Genomic DNA, 20,041 nt, shown 5'->3' with positions numbered 1-20,041 from the left:
GATTCTCTCTTTTTCGGCCGTGGTGAGCAGTGCTGCTGTGAGCATTCGTGCCCGAGTTTTTGTGTGGAAATGTCTTTTCTACTCTTACGGGTTTACGTAGGCGGGGAGTTCCTGAGTCACACAGGGACGCTGTGTTGAATCCATCAGGGGTGCAGACCATTTCTGCCACGGCTGCACCGTGTGCGCCCCGCCTGCCAGCAGTGCACAGAGGCGGCAGCTCCCCATCCCAGCCAGCAGCTGCTGTCCTCTGCTCTTTTGAAGGAAGCCCTCTCAGCAGAGAGGAGGTGGTGCCTCACTGTGGTTTTGATTTGCATCTCCCTGGTGACTCACGATGGCACCCGTCTCTTCTCATGCTTGTCAGCCATCGGCGTCGTCTTTGGAGAATCATCTGTTCAAGCCCTCCGCCCGTGTATTAGTTGGCGTTTCGTCTTTTTGTGATTGAGTGATGAGAGTCCTTCATACCCCCTTGATGCTAGATCCTCAGATGTGTGGTTTGCGAACATTTTCTCCCGTTCTGGGGATTGCATCTTAACTTTCTTGACAATACAAATGCATTTTTAAGCAACTAAATGTCAGCCCTAGGATGTCCATAGACCAACCCCTGATTTTCGAGGGGTCAGGCCAGGTTCTGCCTCTGGGGAGCTGTGTGGCCTCAGGAAGTCAGCTCTGTGGGTTCACTTTTCCATACTGTGCGGTGGAGGTGTTTGCTGGGATTGATGGGGGAGTTGTGGGTGAGTCCTGCCCGTGAGAAGCACCAGGCAGAGCCCGGCCCGGCCTTGGGGGCCGTGAGACCACAGGTGAGGACGCGGCCCCGTGTGGCCCGGGTAACCTGCAGCCTGTCCCTCCCCAGCCAACAACATCTGTTTCTACGGCGAGTGCTCCTACTACTGCTCCACAGAGCACGCCCTGTGCGGGAAGCCGGACCAGATCGAGGGCTCGCTGGCAGCCTTCTTGCCCGACCTGTCCCTGGCCAAGAGGAAGACCTGGCGGAACCCTTGGCGGCGCTCCTACCACAAGCGCAAGAAGGCCGAGTGAGTGTGGGGCCGGGGGCTGGCTCCTGGCTGCCCGACAGCAGAGGGAGCTGGGCCTGGGCGGGCGTGGGACGGTCGGCGGCCACAGGGGTGGCAGAGATGGGTGCAGAGCCTGCTGTGCGATGCTGGCCTGTGTGAGACGACCGCTTCCTGATGAGACAGTGACAAAGGGCTTCCTTACTCCAGTAATTCCATGCACTTCCCTGACCTGGGCTGGTCTGCCCAGCAGGTCCCTCAAATTAGGGCCTCTCAGCGTTTGAGCTCTGCTCTCCCCGCTGCCCCTCTCCTCCCTCCTGCGGGAGAAACGGCCCCTGTTCTTTGCGCCCCGTGCTGTCCTCGTGAGTGTGGTGTCCAGGTCCTGTTTCCCCACAGAGACCCTGCAAAAAACACGGGGCCCAGAGCTAAAGGCAGCTCCAGGTGGGGTCACCCTGGGGCAGGGCAGAGCGACCCCGTCCCCTCCCACACCCATGCTCCCGCTGATGCAGCCTCAGCACTGCGGCCGAGGCAGGTCCATCTGCAGACGCCAGGGTCCCTGCCCCAGTGTTTCTCCTATGCTCCTCATGGCGCACCGGGCTCCCCGTCTGCACAGCAGAGCCCGGCCGTCTCACGCTGGCTCCCTGCAGGTGGGAGGTGGACCCTGACTACTGCGAGGAGGTGAAGCAGACACCGCCCTACGACAGCAGCCACCGCATCCTGGACGTCATGGACATGACAATCTTCGACTTCCTCATGGGTACGTCCCGCAGGGGAATAGGGTCCCCGTGTCACCCGCCCTGCGTGGAGTGGATGCACCCAGGGCTCTGCAGGGCACGGTCTGTGGCATGGCCCAGCTGCGGTCCCGTGGCCTGGGGAGGGGTCAGATTGCTTAGAGGTCACGCTGGGAGGAGGAGACGCCGCTCTGCAGGGCACAGAGGCCTCTGAGCTATGCAGCCCGGCTTCCCACAAGCTGTGATGGTTTGATGGTTTCTGCTTCTTTCCACAGGAAACATGGACCGTCACCACTACGAGACGTTTGAGAAGTTTGGGAATGAAACGTTCATCATCCACTTAGACAATGGAAGAGGGTGAGCCTGTCCTTGCCCTGCACACCTGGGGAAGGGGCAGCCGCCTCCTGGCCCAGCTACCTGCAGCCCAGCTGAGACGCCGGGAAGTGGGGAACAGACCCTCCAGTGGAGGGATGGGAATGCCACAAAGGCCCATCTTGGAGCCACATGCAGGGGGTAGCCCCGGGCCCCAACCGGGACGGAGGGCCGCCCCAGGAGAGGGACCTCCGAGGCACAGGAACGCTGCAAACCAAGTCCTAGCAGACCTGGTGTTACCTGGGAAACAGAGGCTGGGAGAGGCTGCTGGTAGGAAGAGCAGGACTGTGCTGAATAGACGGGCCTCTGCCCGCACGTGGGACCTGGAGCCAGCCTACCGGGGATAGACGGCCTCTGCGTCCCCCTGCGGCTGCTGCTGGCCTGCCACGGGTGGTCTTGGGTAGCACGATGAGACCCTGGTGACCAGGTAGGGTGACCCCTAATAAACAAAGCACGAGGTGAGCAATTTGGGCAGGAGGACGTCCATTCCCAGGCTTGGAGGTAATTCGGGCAGGAGGACGTCCATTCCCAGGCTTGGAGGCCTCAGAGAGATGGGCTTTGGGCCCCAATAGCTTGTGTGTGTGGCTGCAAAGACGGCTCCACGGCTAAGCTGTGGGCTGATGCTCCCTGGAGCCATCTCAACTCGGCTGCCCGGGACCCTTCCCCAGGCCAGAGGCCAGGACCCCACATACAGGGCTGGAGACGGGCGGGGTGGACCCACTGCGGAGACGGGCAGGGTGGACCCACTGCCTGGGGTGCTGGAGACCGACGGGGTGGACCCACTGCCTGGGGTGCTGGAGATGGGCGGGATGGACCCACTGCCTGGGGTGTCGGGGACAGCCAGGGTGGACCCCTGTCCCGGCTCCCAGCCCAGCAGCCTGTTAGGAGCCTTGTACAGAGGCCCTTGACAATTCTGCTTTTGTTCTGGAAGGTTTGGGAAGTATTCGCACGACGAACTGTCCATCCTGGTGCCGCTACAGCAATGCTGCAGGTACAGCCCCTGCCGGAGCCAGCTCCAGCTCCACCCCCTCCTCCCCCCTACGCAGGAGACAGAGGCGGCCACGGCCTTCCCCACCCCACCCCGGCCATTACACTGGGAGAGGAAAGTATGATTCCTCTTGAATTCAACCACAGCCCCGAATTCAACCCACACCCTCACTCTGCTGCCTGGAGGCGCAGACCTCACCTGCCCACCCCTACAGGCCCATCCAGCACGTCTGTGTCCATCCTGCCACCCCAGTTACAGAGAGGACTCGAGGCCAGGGCAGACTCTGACTGAGACACAGAGACCTTGCTCCCCCGCGCGGCTGCCAGACTCTGCGATTGCCACTGCCACCTTCTACCAGGGTTCAGACCCCCTTTCCCCCCTCTCATGGCTGGGGACGCAGCCTACAGGGCAAATGCTTTGTCCTTCTCTAACGAGGCATCAGAGCACCCGTGTTGGGCAAATGCGCCGAGTTGGGGTCAGTCTCCTGGGTGAGCGGGCCGTCCTCCTCACTCCCCATCCTCCTGCCGGACCCCTCTGGGAAGTACGCCGGCCACCACATCCTGCAAGGGCACCCTCATCCCTTGTGCAGATGAGAGGCCGCAGATCACCCTGGTGCAGATCACACAGCCCAGTGACTGACGAGGCGTCAGATCGCAGGCCCCTCTGTCGCGGTCTCTCTCATCTCTGCTGTCTCTGTCTGTCTGTCTGTCTGTCTCAGTCTGCCTGTCTCTGTGTCTCTTTCTGTCTGTCTCTCTGTCTCTGTCTCTCTCCCTTTCTCTCTCCCTGCTTTCTCTCTCTGTCTCTTTCTGTGTCTGTCTTTCTCTGTGTATGTCTCTTTCTCTCTCTTTCTGTCTCTGTCCCCCTCTTTCTCTCTCTGTCTCTTCCCACTCACTCTCTCGATCTCCCTCTCACTGTCTCTCACTGTCCCATGGCCAGGCATCTCCCCTGTCCCGTGCCAGGCCTGACGCCCCTCTCCTCCCCAGGATCCGGAAGTCCACCTACCTGCGTCTGCAGCTCCTGGCCAAGGAAGAGTACAAGCTGAGCCTGCTGATGGCCGAGTCTCTGCGGGGGGACCAGGTGGCACCTGTGCTGTACCAGCCGCACCTGGAGGCCCTGGACCGGCGGCTCCGTGTCGTGCTGCAGGCCGTCCGGGACTGCGTGGAGAGGGACGGGCTCCGCAGCGTGGTGGAGGATGACCTGGACACTGAGCACAGAGCCGCCTCGGCGAGGTAGTGTCCACCGGCCGCCGCGCTGCCCGGGACGGAGCCAGAGGGGCCGGGCCTCCCAAAAAGCGCACGTGCCCGCGCCCGTCGTGAATTCAGTGAATTCAGAGGCAGGACGAGATCAGCGGAGTCGGGAGCTGCTGCCTCGGGAGGCGAGGCTCCCCAGGTCTAACAGGACACGTTTTGTGAGTGTTCGACCAGAAAAGGTTGGGAAGGAGGCGCTGTCTGTGCTCACGGACAGAGGCGGCCGGCGCCCGAGGCATTCCATCCTTTCTGTAGGGAAAGGAGCCTTTATTTACTATTTTGTATTTATATATGATGAATAAGTATATAAACAGAAACGTGTACACAGACTCCGATCACCTACCAAACCAAACACGAGGGCCGCCCTCCCCGGTTCTGGGGGCCCCTCAAGGCCACGTTCAACCCTCAAGTGCTCTCACACTCGGGACCTGTTTCAAGTCAAAACTCTTTCTCCTTCCTGGGGCCTCGGCTCCTGGAGGGCTGGAGGGTCTCGTCTGAGGATGGGAGGAGGCTCTCGCTGGACGTCTGGCCTGTGCGCTGGTGGACGGATGCCCACGTGATTTTGGAGGACCTGATGACCAGGCGTCCTGCGAGTCCGCCCTCTGGCCCACTGTGCCCATCTGGGACTTGACTGCAGATGATTGGTGCAAGCGTGTCCTGCAGGGCTGGCTGTGCGCAGCTGTGGGTTGACCTTTGCAGAGTTTTGTGGAATCGTTTGCAATGTGATAAAAGTGCAATAAAGGTACAGCAGATGTGTGTCGGCCTCACGGGGCGGGTCCCTCACACCCTGGTGCATGGCTGCCTGTTCACCCGCTCTCCAAAAAGCCAGTCCTGGAACCAGGCACGGCCGAGAGTCAGCATTCAAGGTGGCCTGGACCCAAGGCCTGCTGGAGCCGGAGGGGGCTGCCTGTCAAGCCCTGGCGCAAACAGGCCAGGTGAGGCCCCGCCTCCAAGACAGGGTGGTCGGTCCTGGACTGCTCTCAGAGGATGGGGCCGCCACCCAAAGCCGCGGCGGCCCCGAGGGCACCCCCTGTCAGTAGCCCTGGCAAGGTGTGACTCCTGGTGTTCCAGCAGGACTGGGCAGCCATGGCTGGGCGCGGCGGGGCAGCTGCTCCAGGGCTGTGGCAAGCGAGGAGCGATGTGAAGGGTGCCAGCCCCTTCCCACTGCAGGCCTCTGCCCTGGGAGCCCCTGGGAGGCCCCTGGGGAGACTCTGGGCTCCTTCCAACAAGCCCCAGGAAGGCCCAGCCCCGGAGGGAGCAAGGAGAGCTTGTGGGCCAAGGGCGCCGAGAGTCCCGGAGGTGAGAGTGTGGGAGTCACAGCTCCTGGGGGCAGGGCCCCCGCTCCTGAGCCGTTTCGTCACGGTCACTCCTGAGCCGCTTCCTCGTGGCCACTCCCCACCGTGTGGCCACCGTTCTCTGTGCTGCACGCCCACCAAGCCATCAAGGTCAATCGTTACTCGTCTCTGAAGCAAAACCGCAAGATTGATTTTATTTTTCTGGTTTTACAGATGGAAAAACTAAGTCTCAGAGAGGGAAAGCCTCCCAGTCCCTACATCAATTTAGGTTCCTGGAACAGCCCACCCAGTGCCTGAAGCCCCATGAGCTGGGAAGAGGTACAGAGGCCCCACCTGGACCCCCGAGTGTCCCGGGGCTGAGTTGAGGGTGGGGCAGGCTCCCCCGACGGCCAGACTCGCAGAGGACTGCAGACCCCTCAAAGGAAACAAGCGGACAATGTGAGGAAGCCCTCCAGCAGGTTCCCCGGCCTCCCTGCCTCAGTGCAGGGCCCAGCCCTCCCTGGAGCTCAGCCTTCCTTCCATAACCGTCCCACACGTCGCCTGGCCCCGGCTTCACAGCTGCACTTGCCACACACTCAGCTCTGGCCTCTTGCCATTTTCTCCTAGCCGAGGGACTCAGCCGACCCTCGCCTCTTCTTCTCCCTGCCCTGAGGACCCCCAGAAGCTGAGAGGAGTAAGGTGGGGGCTGCAGAGATGGGACTGGGCTCCCGGGTCAGAGTCTCCTTTGCTGGCACTGTGTGAGGGGCAGAGGCAGGAGCCGCCATCCTGGCTGCCACCTGCCCAGGGTCACATGGCCCAGGAGCCCCAAGAAATCAGCTGTGGGGCCGGTCACTGTGGCCCCCTCTTCTAAGAGTCTCTGCATACACTCACCTGTCCATTCCACAAAGTCCCTGACACCCACTGAAGCTGTGCCAGGCTGGGTGCAGCACGGCCTGAGAGGCTCAACTCTGTCCTCATCACCATTGCCTTGCAGAGCAGTGGGAGATGCACAGTAAATGCACTGACGGGTCACAAACAGGACCCTGCACACGGCAAGGAAGGCAGTGAGGGCAGAGGATGAGCCGGGCAGACACTGTGTGTGGGGCAGCCAGGGAGGCACTGTGGCCCCATCATTCAGTGGCTGGAGGTGGCCCCACCATGTCTCTGCTTGGGACTGAACCAAAAGAGGTGATTAAGTGGCATGAGGGTTTGGGTGGCCCCAGTCCAATCTGACGAGGGCCCTTATGAGGAGACCAGGACACACACAGAGGGATGGCCCCGTGAGGACATGGAGAGGATGACGTCCATGAGCTACAGAGAGGCCTGGAGGAACCAGCCCTGCCACGCAGTGACCTCGGACTCCAGCCTCTGGGACTGTCTGTGGTTGAAGCTGCCCCGTCCATGGTGCTGTCACAGCATCCTGAGTGGAGTCACGCAGCCTCCAGGAGGGGCTTCAAGGGGCCTGAAGGAAGGGAAGCAGTGATGCCAGGAGCAGGGCCGGGGGCACAGGTGGAGAAACGCAGTGGCTGTGCCCACCCTGCCATGTGGGACTGGTCCAGAAATGCTAATGTCAGGACCCACGACCATGATAGAATTAAGTTAGTGTTTAAACAGACATGCCCCAGAGTCTGGACTGATAGAGGGGAGTGCTCCACACAGAAGCAGCGGTCGCCGTCATCCGGCCACCACCGCCAGGGTAGCAACCACAGGGGAGGGAAGGTGCGCAGATTCCAGGGCCCGGGAGAGACCAGCAGGACCTGCTACGGGACTGGAGGCAGGCAGAAGAGAAGGAGAAAGTGTGACCTCCAGGACCTGACTTCGGCCAGGGCATGGGGCACCCTTCACTGTGGGGTGTTGGGGGAAGACCCAGAGGGGCAGAGGAGAGGCGTGAGGAGTCCCCGCAGGCACCAGATGACAGCAGGGCTGGGTATAAAACGTGGTACTGCCAGCATGGAGTCAGAACACTGAGGAGGGCGGCACGAGGCCCATGACAGCTCATGCACTGCTGGAGTCTGGGTAAGTGGAGGGACAGCAAGGGTGGAGCTGATGGTCCAGACAGAGTGGCCGGCCCTTGCTGTCCACTATGGAAAGACACACAAGCACCATCACACGTGTGAGAGCCTTTGGCATGAGAGACACAAAACCACAGGGAAACACATGGCGTGGAGACTGTGCTGAGAGCAGAGAGGTGGAGACAGCAGAGATGAGGAGATAGCAGAGAGTGGACGAACGAGGAGGGCGTGGGGTGGCTGGGGACAGCGTGAGGTCCAGGGAACAGGAGGGGCTCTCATGCACCAGCATGGGTGGAGAAATGAAACAGGATGAAGCCTGGACAGAAGGAACAGGAGACGAGACTGAGGAAGGTACCAGAGAGCAGCAAGGGAGACCAGCGGCTGGAAAATGAGAAAACAAATCCAGAGGCCCCAGCAGCAGCCGCAGTGCTGACCAGCAGGGGGCACACGGCAGAGGCGTGGAAGCCACAGCAGTCCCAGTGCTGACCAGCAGGGGGCACACGGCGGAGGCGCGGAAGCCACAGCAGTCCCAGTGCTGACCAGCAGGGGGCACACGGCAGAGAAGAGGAAGCCACAGCAGCCCCAGTGCTGACCAGCAGGGGGCACACGGCAGAGAAGAGGAAGCCACAGCAGCCCCAGTGCTGACCAGCAGGGGGCACACGGCAGAGGCGTGGAAGCCGCAGCAGCCCCAGTGCTGACCAGCAGGGGGCACACAACAGAGAAGAGGAAGCCACAGCAGCCCCAGTGCTGACCAGCAGGGGGCACAAGTGGAGAAGAGGAAGCCGCAGCAGTGCCAGTGCTGACCAGCAGGGGGCCCACGGCAGAGAAGAGGAAAGGGCAGCACCCCAGTGCTGACCAGCAGGGGGCACAGGGCGGAGACGGGGAAGCCGCAGCAGCCCCAGTGCTGACCAGCAGGGGGCACATGGCGGTGGCGTGGAAGCCGCAGCAGCCCCAGTGCTGACCAGCAGGGGGCACACGGCAGAGAAGAGGAAGTGAGGAAACGGAAAAAGAGGGTTGACCTGAGCTGAAGGACATGAACTTCCAGATGAAATAGTCCCAGGGCTGGGCATGGTGGCTCAGGCCTGTAATCTCAGCACTTTGGGAGGCTGAGGCAGGAGGATTCCTTGAGTCCAGGAGTTCGAGCCCAGCCTGGGCAACCCAGTGAGACTCCCCCATCTGTACAAAAAAATACAAAAATTAGCCAGACACAGTGGCTCACACCTGTAATCCCAGCTGCCCCAGAGGCTAAAGCAGGAGGATCACTTGAGTGCAGGAGGTCGAGGCTGCTGTGAGCTATGATTGCACCACTGCACTCCAGCCTGGGCGACAGAGTGAGACTGTGTCTCAGAAAAAGAAAAAAGAAAAAACTAATAATTAAAAGTAAATAAATAATCCTGGTTTCAAACAGAATAAAAGGAAGGTCAGCAGAAAGGCCAGGACGGCCCGAAGGAACTTCAGTGCTCTGGCATGGGAAGTTCCCAGGTGAGGAGAGCCTAGTTCCAGCTCCGGAACTGGAGCACTTCTGCTTCCCCCACGGGAGGGCTGGAGCTTCGAGGTGGAGCCATCACTTCCGGACACCGGGCCAACGGACCTCCCTGCAGAAGCACAGAGGTGAGGGCATGAAGTCACGTTCCACACACAGGATCTAGACACGGCTTGTGGCCTACGCACCGGAAACCAGGATGTGCGTCAGGGAGGAGGAGGAATGGGGCACAGTAGGGGGACAGAGGCCCTGAGTCGCTGACAAGAGGACCCCCGAGGGGAACATGGAGACAGGAGCAAGAGGATCCTGCAGAGAGGGGTGGGCGCCCACCCAGAAAAACAAGCCGGGGAAGAGGTGAGGCTCCTGGTACGGCCGGGACGCCGTGGCTCAGCCATGAGTGCGGCCACAGATGCATCATAACAGGAGCAGCCAACGTCATTTTTCCATAAAGAAGGTGATATCACCGTATTGGGGAAGGGAATGTTTGAGTGGGGAGATGTTGAGCTGTGACATAAGCCTGTTATTTGGAAACACGGAGGTAAATACAAAAATCAAACACACCCAGCAAAACAAAGAAGGTGATTTTCTCTGGGTCCTTGCCAGGGGCAGGAGGGGCAGGGCCTGGTGCGTTTCATGATTGCGGTGCCATTTCAGACTTTTTAAACACTATTCACTGGCGTGGTGCTATTTCAGACTTTTTAAGCACTATTCACTGGTTTGATACAAGGTCAGAATGCAGTTTGACACACCCACCATCTGGGTCAGAGCTGACGGCCTCCCGGGGAGGGGTCAGCTCGGCCCCACGGCAGCCCTAGTGCACGCCCATAGTGAGGCCTGAGTTCATCTTAACTGCTTTGCTCCTCACAGTTACTCAGGGGTAGGAATCGTGGCCCCGTGTGCCCACGTCACAGCTGTGTAAACCGGGGCTCAGACGGTGGAACGACTTTCTGAAGCTCAACACGGACAGTGCTTGCGTGTGGACCCTGCCCTGACAGCCCTCCTCTTCCCACGTACCCGAAACACCTACGCCATACACAGAGCCACCCACCCGCAGAATCAGGTGGTACAGAGAGGGGACGGGGGCACGAGACCGAGGGCTGAGGAACAAAATGAAGAAAAAGGGCTTTCAATTAAGTTCTTCCCCTTGGTGCGGGCTGCTTCCCATGGAGCACTAAGCTGCCGCTTTGTCCACAAGTAGGACAGTGTCTTGCCAGAGGGATCAACAAGAAGCGTGGGGGTTGAAATTCAAACATGATTTTTTACAAACCAGGGGAAAACCTGGGATTTCACTCCATAGAATTGAGGGTCAGAAAGGGGGTGGCTCACAAGGGGGCTTCTGCCTGGCGCTGGGATCCCCGCCCCTGAGCCGCTGGGGCCGTGCACCTGGCAGAGACCACGGGGCTGAAGGTGGGCACCACTTTTCTCTGAATTAAAGTAAATGAATGAAGAAATAAATAAATACATGAATGGGGGCTCGTGTGTGGCCCGGCCCTCCAGGGCTACAGGACAAGACCTGAAGAATAGGCTGCTGGGGAATGCAGGTGGTGGGCACAGCCCAGCCCGGATGCAGAAGCCTGCTCTGAACACTGAGGACATTACCCACCCCAGCCCACAGCCCACAGCCCAGCCTGGCTGCCGAAGCCTGCTCTGGATACACAGAGGACATCGCCCATCCCAGCTCCCAGCCCACAGCCCACAGCCCAGCCCAGCTGCAGAAGCCGTTCTGGACACACAGAGGACACCACCCACCCCAGCCCACAGCCCAGTCTGGTTGCAGAAGCCTGCTCTGGACACAGAGGCCACTGCCTGGCCTGAGGCCACGTCACAGAAGGGCAGGGTTCTCGGCCTGCCCAGGGAGCTCCCTGGAGGCACCTGCACCATCCTCACCTGGGAGTGAGTTCCATATGCAGATTTCCAGGCCAGGTCCCGAAGCCCAAATGCAGAGGTCGAGGGCAGAGGCCTTCAGCCGGCTACCCAGGGGGCCTGGATGCAGGGGCTCCCAGGCTGTCCTTTTGGGACTCACTGTTCAGTCCTTCCCCACCCGCTGGGGGGTCCTCCCCAGAGTAGCCCCTGACTGCACAGACACCCTCGGCACACCTGGCCTGCAGCCAGTCCGTTCCACAGAACCCCCACGCCACTGTCCCCCAGGAGGGCCTTCACTAGGGCAGATGGCAAGAGAAGGCTCCAGAAGCCTCTGCCTGCCCAGGTGGGCCTGAGAGGGGCGAGGAAGATGGATCGGCCCAGACCAAGCTGTTGTCTGAGGAGCAGAGTTCCAGTTCCCAGTGTATGGAGGATGCGGACATCTTCCTGTGCACAGAGGGCTCTGCTGACCCTTTCAGTGGGCGGGAGGGAAGGTCACCTGCATTTGGAAGAAGGGGCTTGTGGCTGGCTGCCTGCTGGGAGGGCGTCCTCCAGAAGGGAAGGCATTTGCTCCCACCCTTGCAGCTTGTCCTGAAGTAGCCCCTGGGAAGAGTGGAAGATGAATTAGGAGAGCCCCAGAGCTGCTGCTGTGTGGGGTCTGGGCATGACGGTGCCTGCTGGGCCCATATCAGCCATACCCCTAGCCCAGGTTGCCCAGGTCGGGGACCCAGCTAGGCTTCTGTGGGGGGCTCCAGCCAGCCAGCCCCTTCCCAGAGCGCCTGCCCCTCTCGTCTCTGTGGGTCCCAGGGCTCGGCCGTCCTGTGAACTGGAGGGACCCGCAGGTCCGCAGGTGAGCTCAGGCTCCTGGGACACCTGCTCATGTCTGGTCCGCGTGCTCCATCTAGAGGACAGCCGGGGGAAAGCAAGAACCGGCGTCCGTGTGAGGGGCGGCCCCAGCTGAGAAGCAGGTGTCTGTCTCATCCTCAGCGCCCAGGGTCAGCGTGGCTCCACCGCCTCCCTCAGCCCAGCCCAGAGCCCAGACCACAGGAAGCCTGTGAGTCGCCCGCTCCCGCCTCCCTAGGACCCAGCTCAGTCCTGGCAACTCCATAACTTCCTGCCAGGTAACTGGGTTCTTCTTCAGTATGTCCATTCTGAATGAACATTGGGCAAGTTCAGTACCCTGCACACCAACACGCCTATGACAGCCTGCCTTAAAACGTGGAACCGGAAGCCTGCAATTGCCCTGGAGGGCAGCGGGAGCTGTTGCAGGCCCCCGGCCTTCCGGAGCCTCTGAAACCTCCCGCACGCATGGAGCCTTGGGGCCTTGGCATGGCTGCCCACTGGAGCTCTGCCCCTGCCCAACCCCTTCACTTCGTTAATTCCTATCCTGACACAGCTCAGACGTTTCATCTGGGAGGATAGTTCAGGCGCACACCACCACACCCAGCCAATTTTAAAATTTTTCATAGAGATGGAGTCTTTCTATGTTGCCCAGGTTGGTTGTCTCAAACTCCTGGCTTCAAGTGATCCTCCTGCCTCAGCCTCCCCAAAATGCTGGGATTCCAAGCATGAGCCACCGTGTCCAGCCCCGTTTTCTAAATAAGATCACATTCTGAGGTTCTGGGAGGACATGAATATCGGGGGCACACATTTAACTCACTACTACCTTCCAATCCAGATGAATTTTATCTCTTGTTCATAGCTCAGACCATTTTGTTTTCAAGCGTGCTGTGAGTCTTAACGAGGATAGCAAGTGCCACTCCCCATTCAGAGTAAACCATCATCTCATTTAGAAAAGACAGAGTACATTAGATACAAAAACTCAAAGATGTTTAGATGTGAATGTGGCAGGGACACAAATTAACTGCAAATTGCAGCTGTCATCCAGGGCAGATTTCCCGAAGAGACGCTCCCTGTCTAAACGGTAAGAAACATTTATTAGAACTCATGGCTATGGTGACTTCCAGATTTGGGGGAAGTAAAAGGCCATGATTGGTGTCCCGTGAGGCACAGAAATCCTTATTTCTGAAGAAAAGCTGCACACCAGCCAGGGTGGCTGAGAACCCTGTCCTGAAGAACAAATCCAACTTTCCCATCAGCTGCGCCTCAAAGAATATGAACATAAATAGAGTCTCACTCCCTACATCCCAGGCCAAAGGCCGCAGCTCAAACCTGCACAGTCCTGAGTTCTGCCTGGCCCAGTGTTTATGTATTGGCCACATGCGGAGATTCTGAGATGAATGAGAGACACATCTGTGTGTCTATAAACTCAACGCGTGTTTGCTGAGTGTCTACTATGTTACAGGAAGTGCCCTTGATGCTGGGACGGAATGGGGAGCAAGACAGGCTCTGTCCTCGGAGGCCGCCGTCCTGGGACACGCCAGCAGGTCAGGGCAAGTGCATGAAGGCCGTGGGCTTCGGACTTTATCGGCGACAACCGGGACCGCTGGAGGATATTCGGTAAGTCTCTGGAGTGCACACAACGGAGGTTCTCCTCCTGTCTCCTTTACACTTTCCTGGCCACTGGAGGGTGGCTCAGTGGGCCCTGAATCCCTGCAGTCAGGGCAGACCATTGACTTTGGTGTCTCGGCCTCAATTCATGAGACTGCTGGGTCCAAGATGTGACTCAAAGCTCTGCCCTTGTCCCTGGACTCAGTCGCTCCCTCCCAAGGCTTAGGCTGCAGGGGGCTTCTCCATTCTCCGCCCTCCTTCCCTGTCCCCAGCTTGCTTCGCTGGTGGGAAAGGCAGGGAGGGGGCCGGGGTGCTGAGTAGAACCTTGAAGCTGCCTCCGCGGTCCGGTCCAGCAGTGCATGAAGACCCTCCTCTCATTTGGGGTCATCTTCTCCTCTGTCTGGTCCTGGAGGGGTTTGGGGACCCTCCTTTCTCCTGAAGTCATTTCCTCCTCAGTCTGGTTCCAGAGGTTTCTGGAGACCCTCTTTTCTCCTGTGGTCATGTTCTAGCTCTTTGCACCTCTCCTCTCCCCAGGGGCTCACAGAAACCCCCTCCATTCCTGGTGGCCGTGGAAGCCCCATCTTAGCCCGGGGGGCCCAGAGCTCACCCTTGGCCTCTCGCTGCTGGCCACTCTCCTGGGCCTCTCCTGTCCTTCCTCTCCTATACGGCATCCATGGGAAACACTCGCCCAGCAGCTGCCCGGGGAGCCTGCGAGGGGCAGCTGTGGCAAAGCCACCCTCTCCTCACCCACCTTTCTTTCTTTTTATTTACTTATTTATTTTTTGAGACAGAGTCTTCCCCTGTTGCCCAGGCACAATCTCCAGTGGCACAATCTCAGCTCACTGCAACCTCCACCTCCCGGGTTCAAACAATTCTCCTGCTTCAGCCTCCCAAGTAGCTGGGATTACAGGCACCTGCCACCACACCCAGATAATTTTTTGTAGCTTTAGTACAGATGGGGTTTCACCATGCTGTTCAGACTGGTCTCAAACTCCTGACCTCATGATCCACCCGCCTTGGCCTCCCAAAGTGCTGGGATTACAGGCATGAGCCACTGCGCCCGGCCTCGCCCACCTTTCTTAGCTGTAAGTCAGGGCCTCTGGGCCTGATCCCCACAAGGACCAGGGGTGAGCACAAGGACACCCACGGTGGTACCCGGGTCACTCGGATCCTCAAGGATATCTCTCAGACCTCCTGCCAGCTCCAGCTGGCCAAGGGGCCCAGAGTCTTGGTCTGGTCTTCTAAACACCCTTTGTGAGATCCTCATGGGGTGAGGCTGGGGCGTCTGCCTCCCAGGCACTCAAGAAGTTCCCACTGTGTAATCTGGGGCCTGTCAGAAGTTTCTGTAAGGAGGCGAGACCTCTGCCTTCCCCAAGGAGCTGGCAGAATGGACGAGGACATCTTCCCCCATCTCCAGCCTCCCCAACCCCAGCAGCCTCTCCTGCCCTCTGGCCCAGAGGCAGAACCTCCCACGGCCGCCCAGGCTGGCCAGCAGCCACTCTCATTCCCACAGACCTGCGCCACAATTCCTCAAGGTCCGCTCAGCCTGGGCGAAATTCGTTTGTTCTTTAATTCCCTTCAGGGAAAGTTTGAAAGTCTGCAAATTGAGTTTCCTGCTTCAAGAACAAAGAACAACAACAAAACACACACACACTAAGTTGGGGGCGTGTTTTAGATTAGAGAAGAACAAGTTGATGGAACAATCAGTGCAATATGTGATCTGTGAATACTTGGATCTAAAACTAGATAATAACTTTCACAGGCAGAGGCAGGAGGATCGCTTGAGACCAGGAGTTGGAGACCAGCCTGGGCAACATAGCAAGACCCCCATCTCCTCAAAAAATTAGAAGATTAGCCATGCATGGTGGTGCGCAGCTGTGGTCCCAGCTACTGAGGAGGCTGAGGTGGGAGGAGCCCTTGAGCCTGGGAGTTGGAGGCTGCTGTGAGCTATGATTGCACCACTGCACTCCAGCCTGGGGTGACCCCGTCTCAAAATATTAAAAATAAATAAATAAATAAACAGAAGGATATTTCAAAGGACATCTTGAAAACAACTGGACAAATTTGCCTGTGGGCTATACGTCAGTGATAGGACTGTGTTGACGTCCCATTTCCTGGGCTTGGCGCTGTGTCCATGGAGGAGACTGTACTTGTCCTTGGGAGAGGCAGGCTGAGGTCTTCAGGATGAAATGTAAAGGCATTTGCAACTCACTTTGAAATGTTTCAGCAAAAAATACTCACCAGGAGTTCAAGAAGATGACTAAATTCAGCTCGGGGATGAAATTTCACCCACAGAGTATAATTAGAAGAAAACCGCCGCGCGAAGTCAGCCTACCGCGATTCCAGTCCCTGCGCCATTTCGTGTCCGTTCCCGCCCTTCCACCGCCTCGGCGTCCTGTCCAGCCAGTAACGTCCCCCGCAGCCGAGATGGAGAGTGCCTGACCCCAAAACCCGGGAGTGAGCCACTGAGATGTCCCAGCCCCCTGTGAGTTCATCTGGCTGCCTATGGACATGCAGTCTGTCCCCAGCCCAGCCCAACAAGCACCCCAAAGTTCCCAGGGAGGGGAGCACGGCTGGGAGGGATGGAGGAGGGCGCATTCTGGCCCCCTGGTGGTGGGAGGGAGCTGGGAGGGAGCACTCCTAAGAAATATCTCCTTAAGTCCATTTTTCCTTGCATCCTAGATTTCGGTGGAGGATCCACCGACGAAAGCGGATCTCAGGATTTCCTTTAAGAGCCTTTCCTGACAGAAGCTCCCTCTTTCACATTAACTTCCTCTGACTTGGTTTCTCCCTAACACTTCATTACAACGACTTCTGATGAGGTCCATCACTCCCTCCTCCAGGTTCCCACCCTGCACGTTCCTGGACACTGAAATCGCCTCCTAGTTTTGAATCCCAGCAGCCTGCACAGTGACCTTCACAAGAGCACCTCCTCGGCACATAGTCCAAGGGATCTGTAAATGTGTGAGCAGATCATACCTCCTTCTGCTTCAGGCACCATCCCTGTCCCACAATGCAGGCAGAGAGTCCTCACAAAGTGCCCTTCTGGTCCTCTTCTGCAAGTGGCTCCCAGTCCACTCAAGATCATCCTGCATCTCTTCCTGTCACCGGTTCTCCTTCAGCCCCAGGCCCAGCTGCTTCTCGGTCAGTGGGTGTTCACCCACACAGCCCCTCTGCCCTAACGCCTCCCCCAGCCTCGCATGGCTGGTGCATCACCTCTTTCGGGTCTGTGCACAGATGTCATCTCACAGGGAGCCTACTGTGGCCAGCCCATGACCACACACACACCCATGCGTGCACACACACACCCAGGCACACAGGGAGCTTCACTGTGGCCAGTCCACCACACACGCACTCCATGGGTGCACACACACACCCAGGCACACAGGGAGCCTACTGTGGCCAGCCCATGACCACACACACGGCCCAGGCACACAGGGAGCCTACTGTGGCCAGTCCATGACCACACACACACCCATGCCTGCCCACACACACCCAGGCACAGAGGGAGCCTACTGTGGCCGGCCCATGACCACACATGCACCCATGGGTGCACACACACACCCAGGCACACAGGGAGCCTACTGTGGCCAGCCCATGACCACACACACACCCATGGGTGCACACACACACCCAGGCACACACACCCTGGACCCCTGATCCTATTATATTTCTTTCCCCATAGTACTTTTCTCACCTAGATTATCATTTTAGTCACCTTTTGGTCAGTAATTTTTCTCCTCCAATAGAACCTAAGCCCATGAAGATGAAGACAGGGCAGGTTTTTTACTACCAGCATTGTTCGCTGGCATAGCCCAACCACGTCGACCACATTGTAAGCTCTTGATAAAAAATAAAAATTACTCAACACGACAAAAAGAGCCACCATGTGGTCAGAAGGGACCAAACCACAGACCCACTCAGGTCACGAGGCATTTCTCTTTCTGCTTTCAGGACTCGATGGCCTTTGACAACTTCGTGAGGATCTCCGAGTTCACCTTCCTTGGAATTCACTGAGCTTCTTGGATGTGTAGAGTCATGTATTTCATCACATTTATGACTTTTTGGTCATTATTTCTTCAGCTATCCTCTGTCCTTCCTCACTCTCCTCTCCTTCTGGGTCTCCTATTATGCACAGTTAGTGGCTTGTGGGGGCCACAGGTATCTCCAGCTTTGCTCATTTTTCTGTATTCTTTTTTCTTTCTGACCCTCAAACTGGATAATCTCAATTGACCTGTCTTCAAGTCACTGATTCTCTTTTTCTGCCTGCTCAAATCTGCCACTGAACCTCTCTAGTGAAATTTTCATCTCGGTTATCTTAGTTTTCATCTCTAAAAGTTGTTTGGGTAATTTTCATAATTTCTGTCTCTTTATTGAAATTCTCTATTTGTTCAAACATATTCTCCTGGTTTTCTTTCTTTGCCCATGTTAAACCCAACTAAATATGGCCTCAGAAGGACTCTGTACTTCTATATTTGAGTCCTTGTGGACGAACTGCAACCTAGCTTAATAGGTAGACAAGATTGAAAACCTAACTTAGGAATCTGCACCCGTAACAATAGCTGAGTCTTGTCCAATCCCAGCAGCTATAGTTCAACCATTCATACACTGCTGAGTGTTAAACTGTGTTCAAATAAGGCAAACACCGAGCTGTAACCAACCCAGCTGTTCTGTACCTCACTTCTGATTTCTGTACATCACTTTCCTTTTTTTGTCTGTAAATCTTCTTCCACCACATGGTTGCACTGGAGTCTCTTTGAGTCTGTGGTGATTCTGGGGGCTGCCTGATTCACGAATCTTTCATTGTTCAATTAAACTATTTAAATTTAATTCAGCTGAAGTTTTTTTTTTTTCTACCCACTATTTCCTTTAGCTCCTAAACATACTTTAAATAGTTGATTAAAGTCTTTGTCTAGTAAGGCACATCAAAGTCTCCGCTTCTTCAGAGAGAGATTCAGTTGATCTTTTTTTTTTCCCCCCTTTACCATCTATGGGCCATATTTTCTTGTTTCTTTGCATGCCTTGTAATTTTTTGCTGAAAAGTAGACATTTGGAATGTTATAATGTAGCAGCTATGAAAATTTCCTCTCTCCCCAGATTTGGAGTAGGGAACTCCAAAATCCATCTGTTCACAAAAGCAATGAATAAACTGACAAAAACAATCAGAACCAACTCATTGCTGCTTATTTAGTTTTTTTTTTTTGTTTTAGTTTATTTTGTTGCTGCTTATTTTTAGTATGCGTCTGTTTATTTAGTAACTTTTCTGAGCTAATTTTATGAAGTCTGTGTTCTATGCTGTATGTGGTCAGTGAAGTTTCTGTTCTGTGAGTTCAGTCTCAGCTAATGATTCTACAGAGTGAGGACTAAGCTCTGGCTTTTTCTTATCTTGCCCTTCTATCTAAGGGGTCTGGGGAGTCATGCCCTATGAACCATAAATTCTCATCAGATGGGTTTTATTTAACCTTGTGTATTGTGACTTACTTTCCAATCTGTCTCTGGCATAACATTACGTGACAAAGAAGAAAATAAAATCAGTTTTCCTGAAGACATGTTTCTTTGCCATATTCTGAAATGGCCCTGCAAAGCCATCCTTTGTGGGGAAAAAACTTGCATCTGTAAAGAATCTCTAGTAACATAGCTAGATCTTTTTCTTCCAGGCCCTCTCAATCCTGAAGAGATTAACTGAGAGTCTAGCACCTTGTAAAGCTCTGAATAGGAAACATTTGTCATTGATTGTCTCTAAGGGCAGCCATCATGAGACTCCAAAAGAACCGTGGTCTCCAAAATCTTTTATCTTAACCTGAATATTTCCTTTCTATTGATCCCAGGTCTTTAGACAATCTCAACCAACTGTCAACCAGAAAATGTTTAAATTTACCTATAACCTGGAAGCCCCAGAGGCCCCCCTTTGAATTGTCCTCCCTTTCTGGCCAAACCAATATATTTCTTAAATGTATTTGATTGGTGTCTCATGCCTCCCTAAAATTTATAAAACCAAGTGTTAGGGAATCTTTGGGGTTTCAGTTTTCTTCCCAGACACCCCTGTGGCTGGTGGCACCTTTGCTGAGGTCTTGTCCTGCATCCAGGAAGAATGAGGTATACAGACAAGTGGAGGGTGAACAAAATGAAGAGGAGGTTTACTGAGTGTTACATCGGCTCAGAGGAGCCCCTCAGTGGGTAGCTCCTGTCCATAGGCGGGTCATCCCCTCAAGTGCTCAGCTTTCATCAGAGACGAGGCCCTGGAGAGGGTAGCTCCTCTCTGTAAGCAGATCATCCCCTCAAGTGCTCAGCTCTCATCAGAGACGAGGCCCTGGGGAGGGTAGCTCCTCTCTGTAGGCAGGTCATCCCCTCAAGTGCTCAGCTTTCATCAGAGATGAGGCCCTGGAGAGGGTAGCTCCTATCTGTAGGCAGGTCATCCACTGAGTATTCAGTTCTCAGCAGAGAGGGGGCCCTGGGGTAGTTTCTCTCTGCAACTGGTCACCCTGATGTCTGCATCTCTTAGTGGAGAAGAGGCCCTGGAGAGGATGGTTCCTCTCTGCCAGCAGGTCGTCTCTGTAGCTCTCAGCAGAAAGAGTAACTCCTCCCTGCCAGCAGGTCATCTCTGCAGCCCTCAGGA

At 56.4% G+C, this 20,041-nt stretch overlaps 1 protein-coding gene and 1 long non-coding RNA gene across 2 annotated transcripts in view; both read left to right on the top strand.

Annotated features, from left to right (window-relative positions):
• The window catches only part of FAM20C (FAM20C golgi associated secretory pathway kinase), a 67,102-nt gene extending 62,001 nt beyond the window's left edge, over positions 1-5,101 (top strand). The window contains exons 6-10 of the mRNA XM_003895621.4: positions 851-1,031; positions 1,655-1,764; positions 2,014-2,095; positions 3,042-3,101; positions 4,082-5,101. Of these exons, the coding sequence (XP_003895670.1) occupies positions 851-1,031; positions 1,655-1,764; positions 2,014-2,095; positions 3,042-3,101; positions 4,082-4,331 (683 nt within the window). The 3' untranslated portion in view covers positions 4,332-5,101. The remainder of the gene's footprint in view (positions 1-850; positions 1,032-1,654; positions 1,765-2,013; positions 2,096-3,041; positions 3,102-4,081) is intronic.
• Positions 5,102-8,966: 3,865 nt separating this feature from the next.
• On the top strand, positions 8,967-18,908 carry LOC108584940. The gene is made up of 3 exons (XR_001900590.3): positions 8,967-12,095; positions 13,280-13,434; positions 17,380-18,908. It is a non-coding gene; the product is annotated as an uncharacterized LOC108584940 (long non-coding RNA).
• Positions 18,909-20,041: the final 1,133 nt, after the last annotated feature.

Source organism: Papio anubis, chromosome 4, assembly GCF_008728515.1.
Source record: "Papio anubis isolate 15944 chromosome 4, Panubis1.0, whole genome shotgun sequence".
In the NCBI taxonomy this organism is placed as follows: Eukaryota; Metazoa; Chordata; class Mammalia; order Primates; family Cercopithecidae; genus Papio; species Papio anubis.
This window is presented reverse-complemented; position numbering and strand designations above follow the sequence as displayed.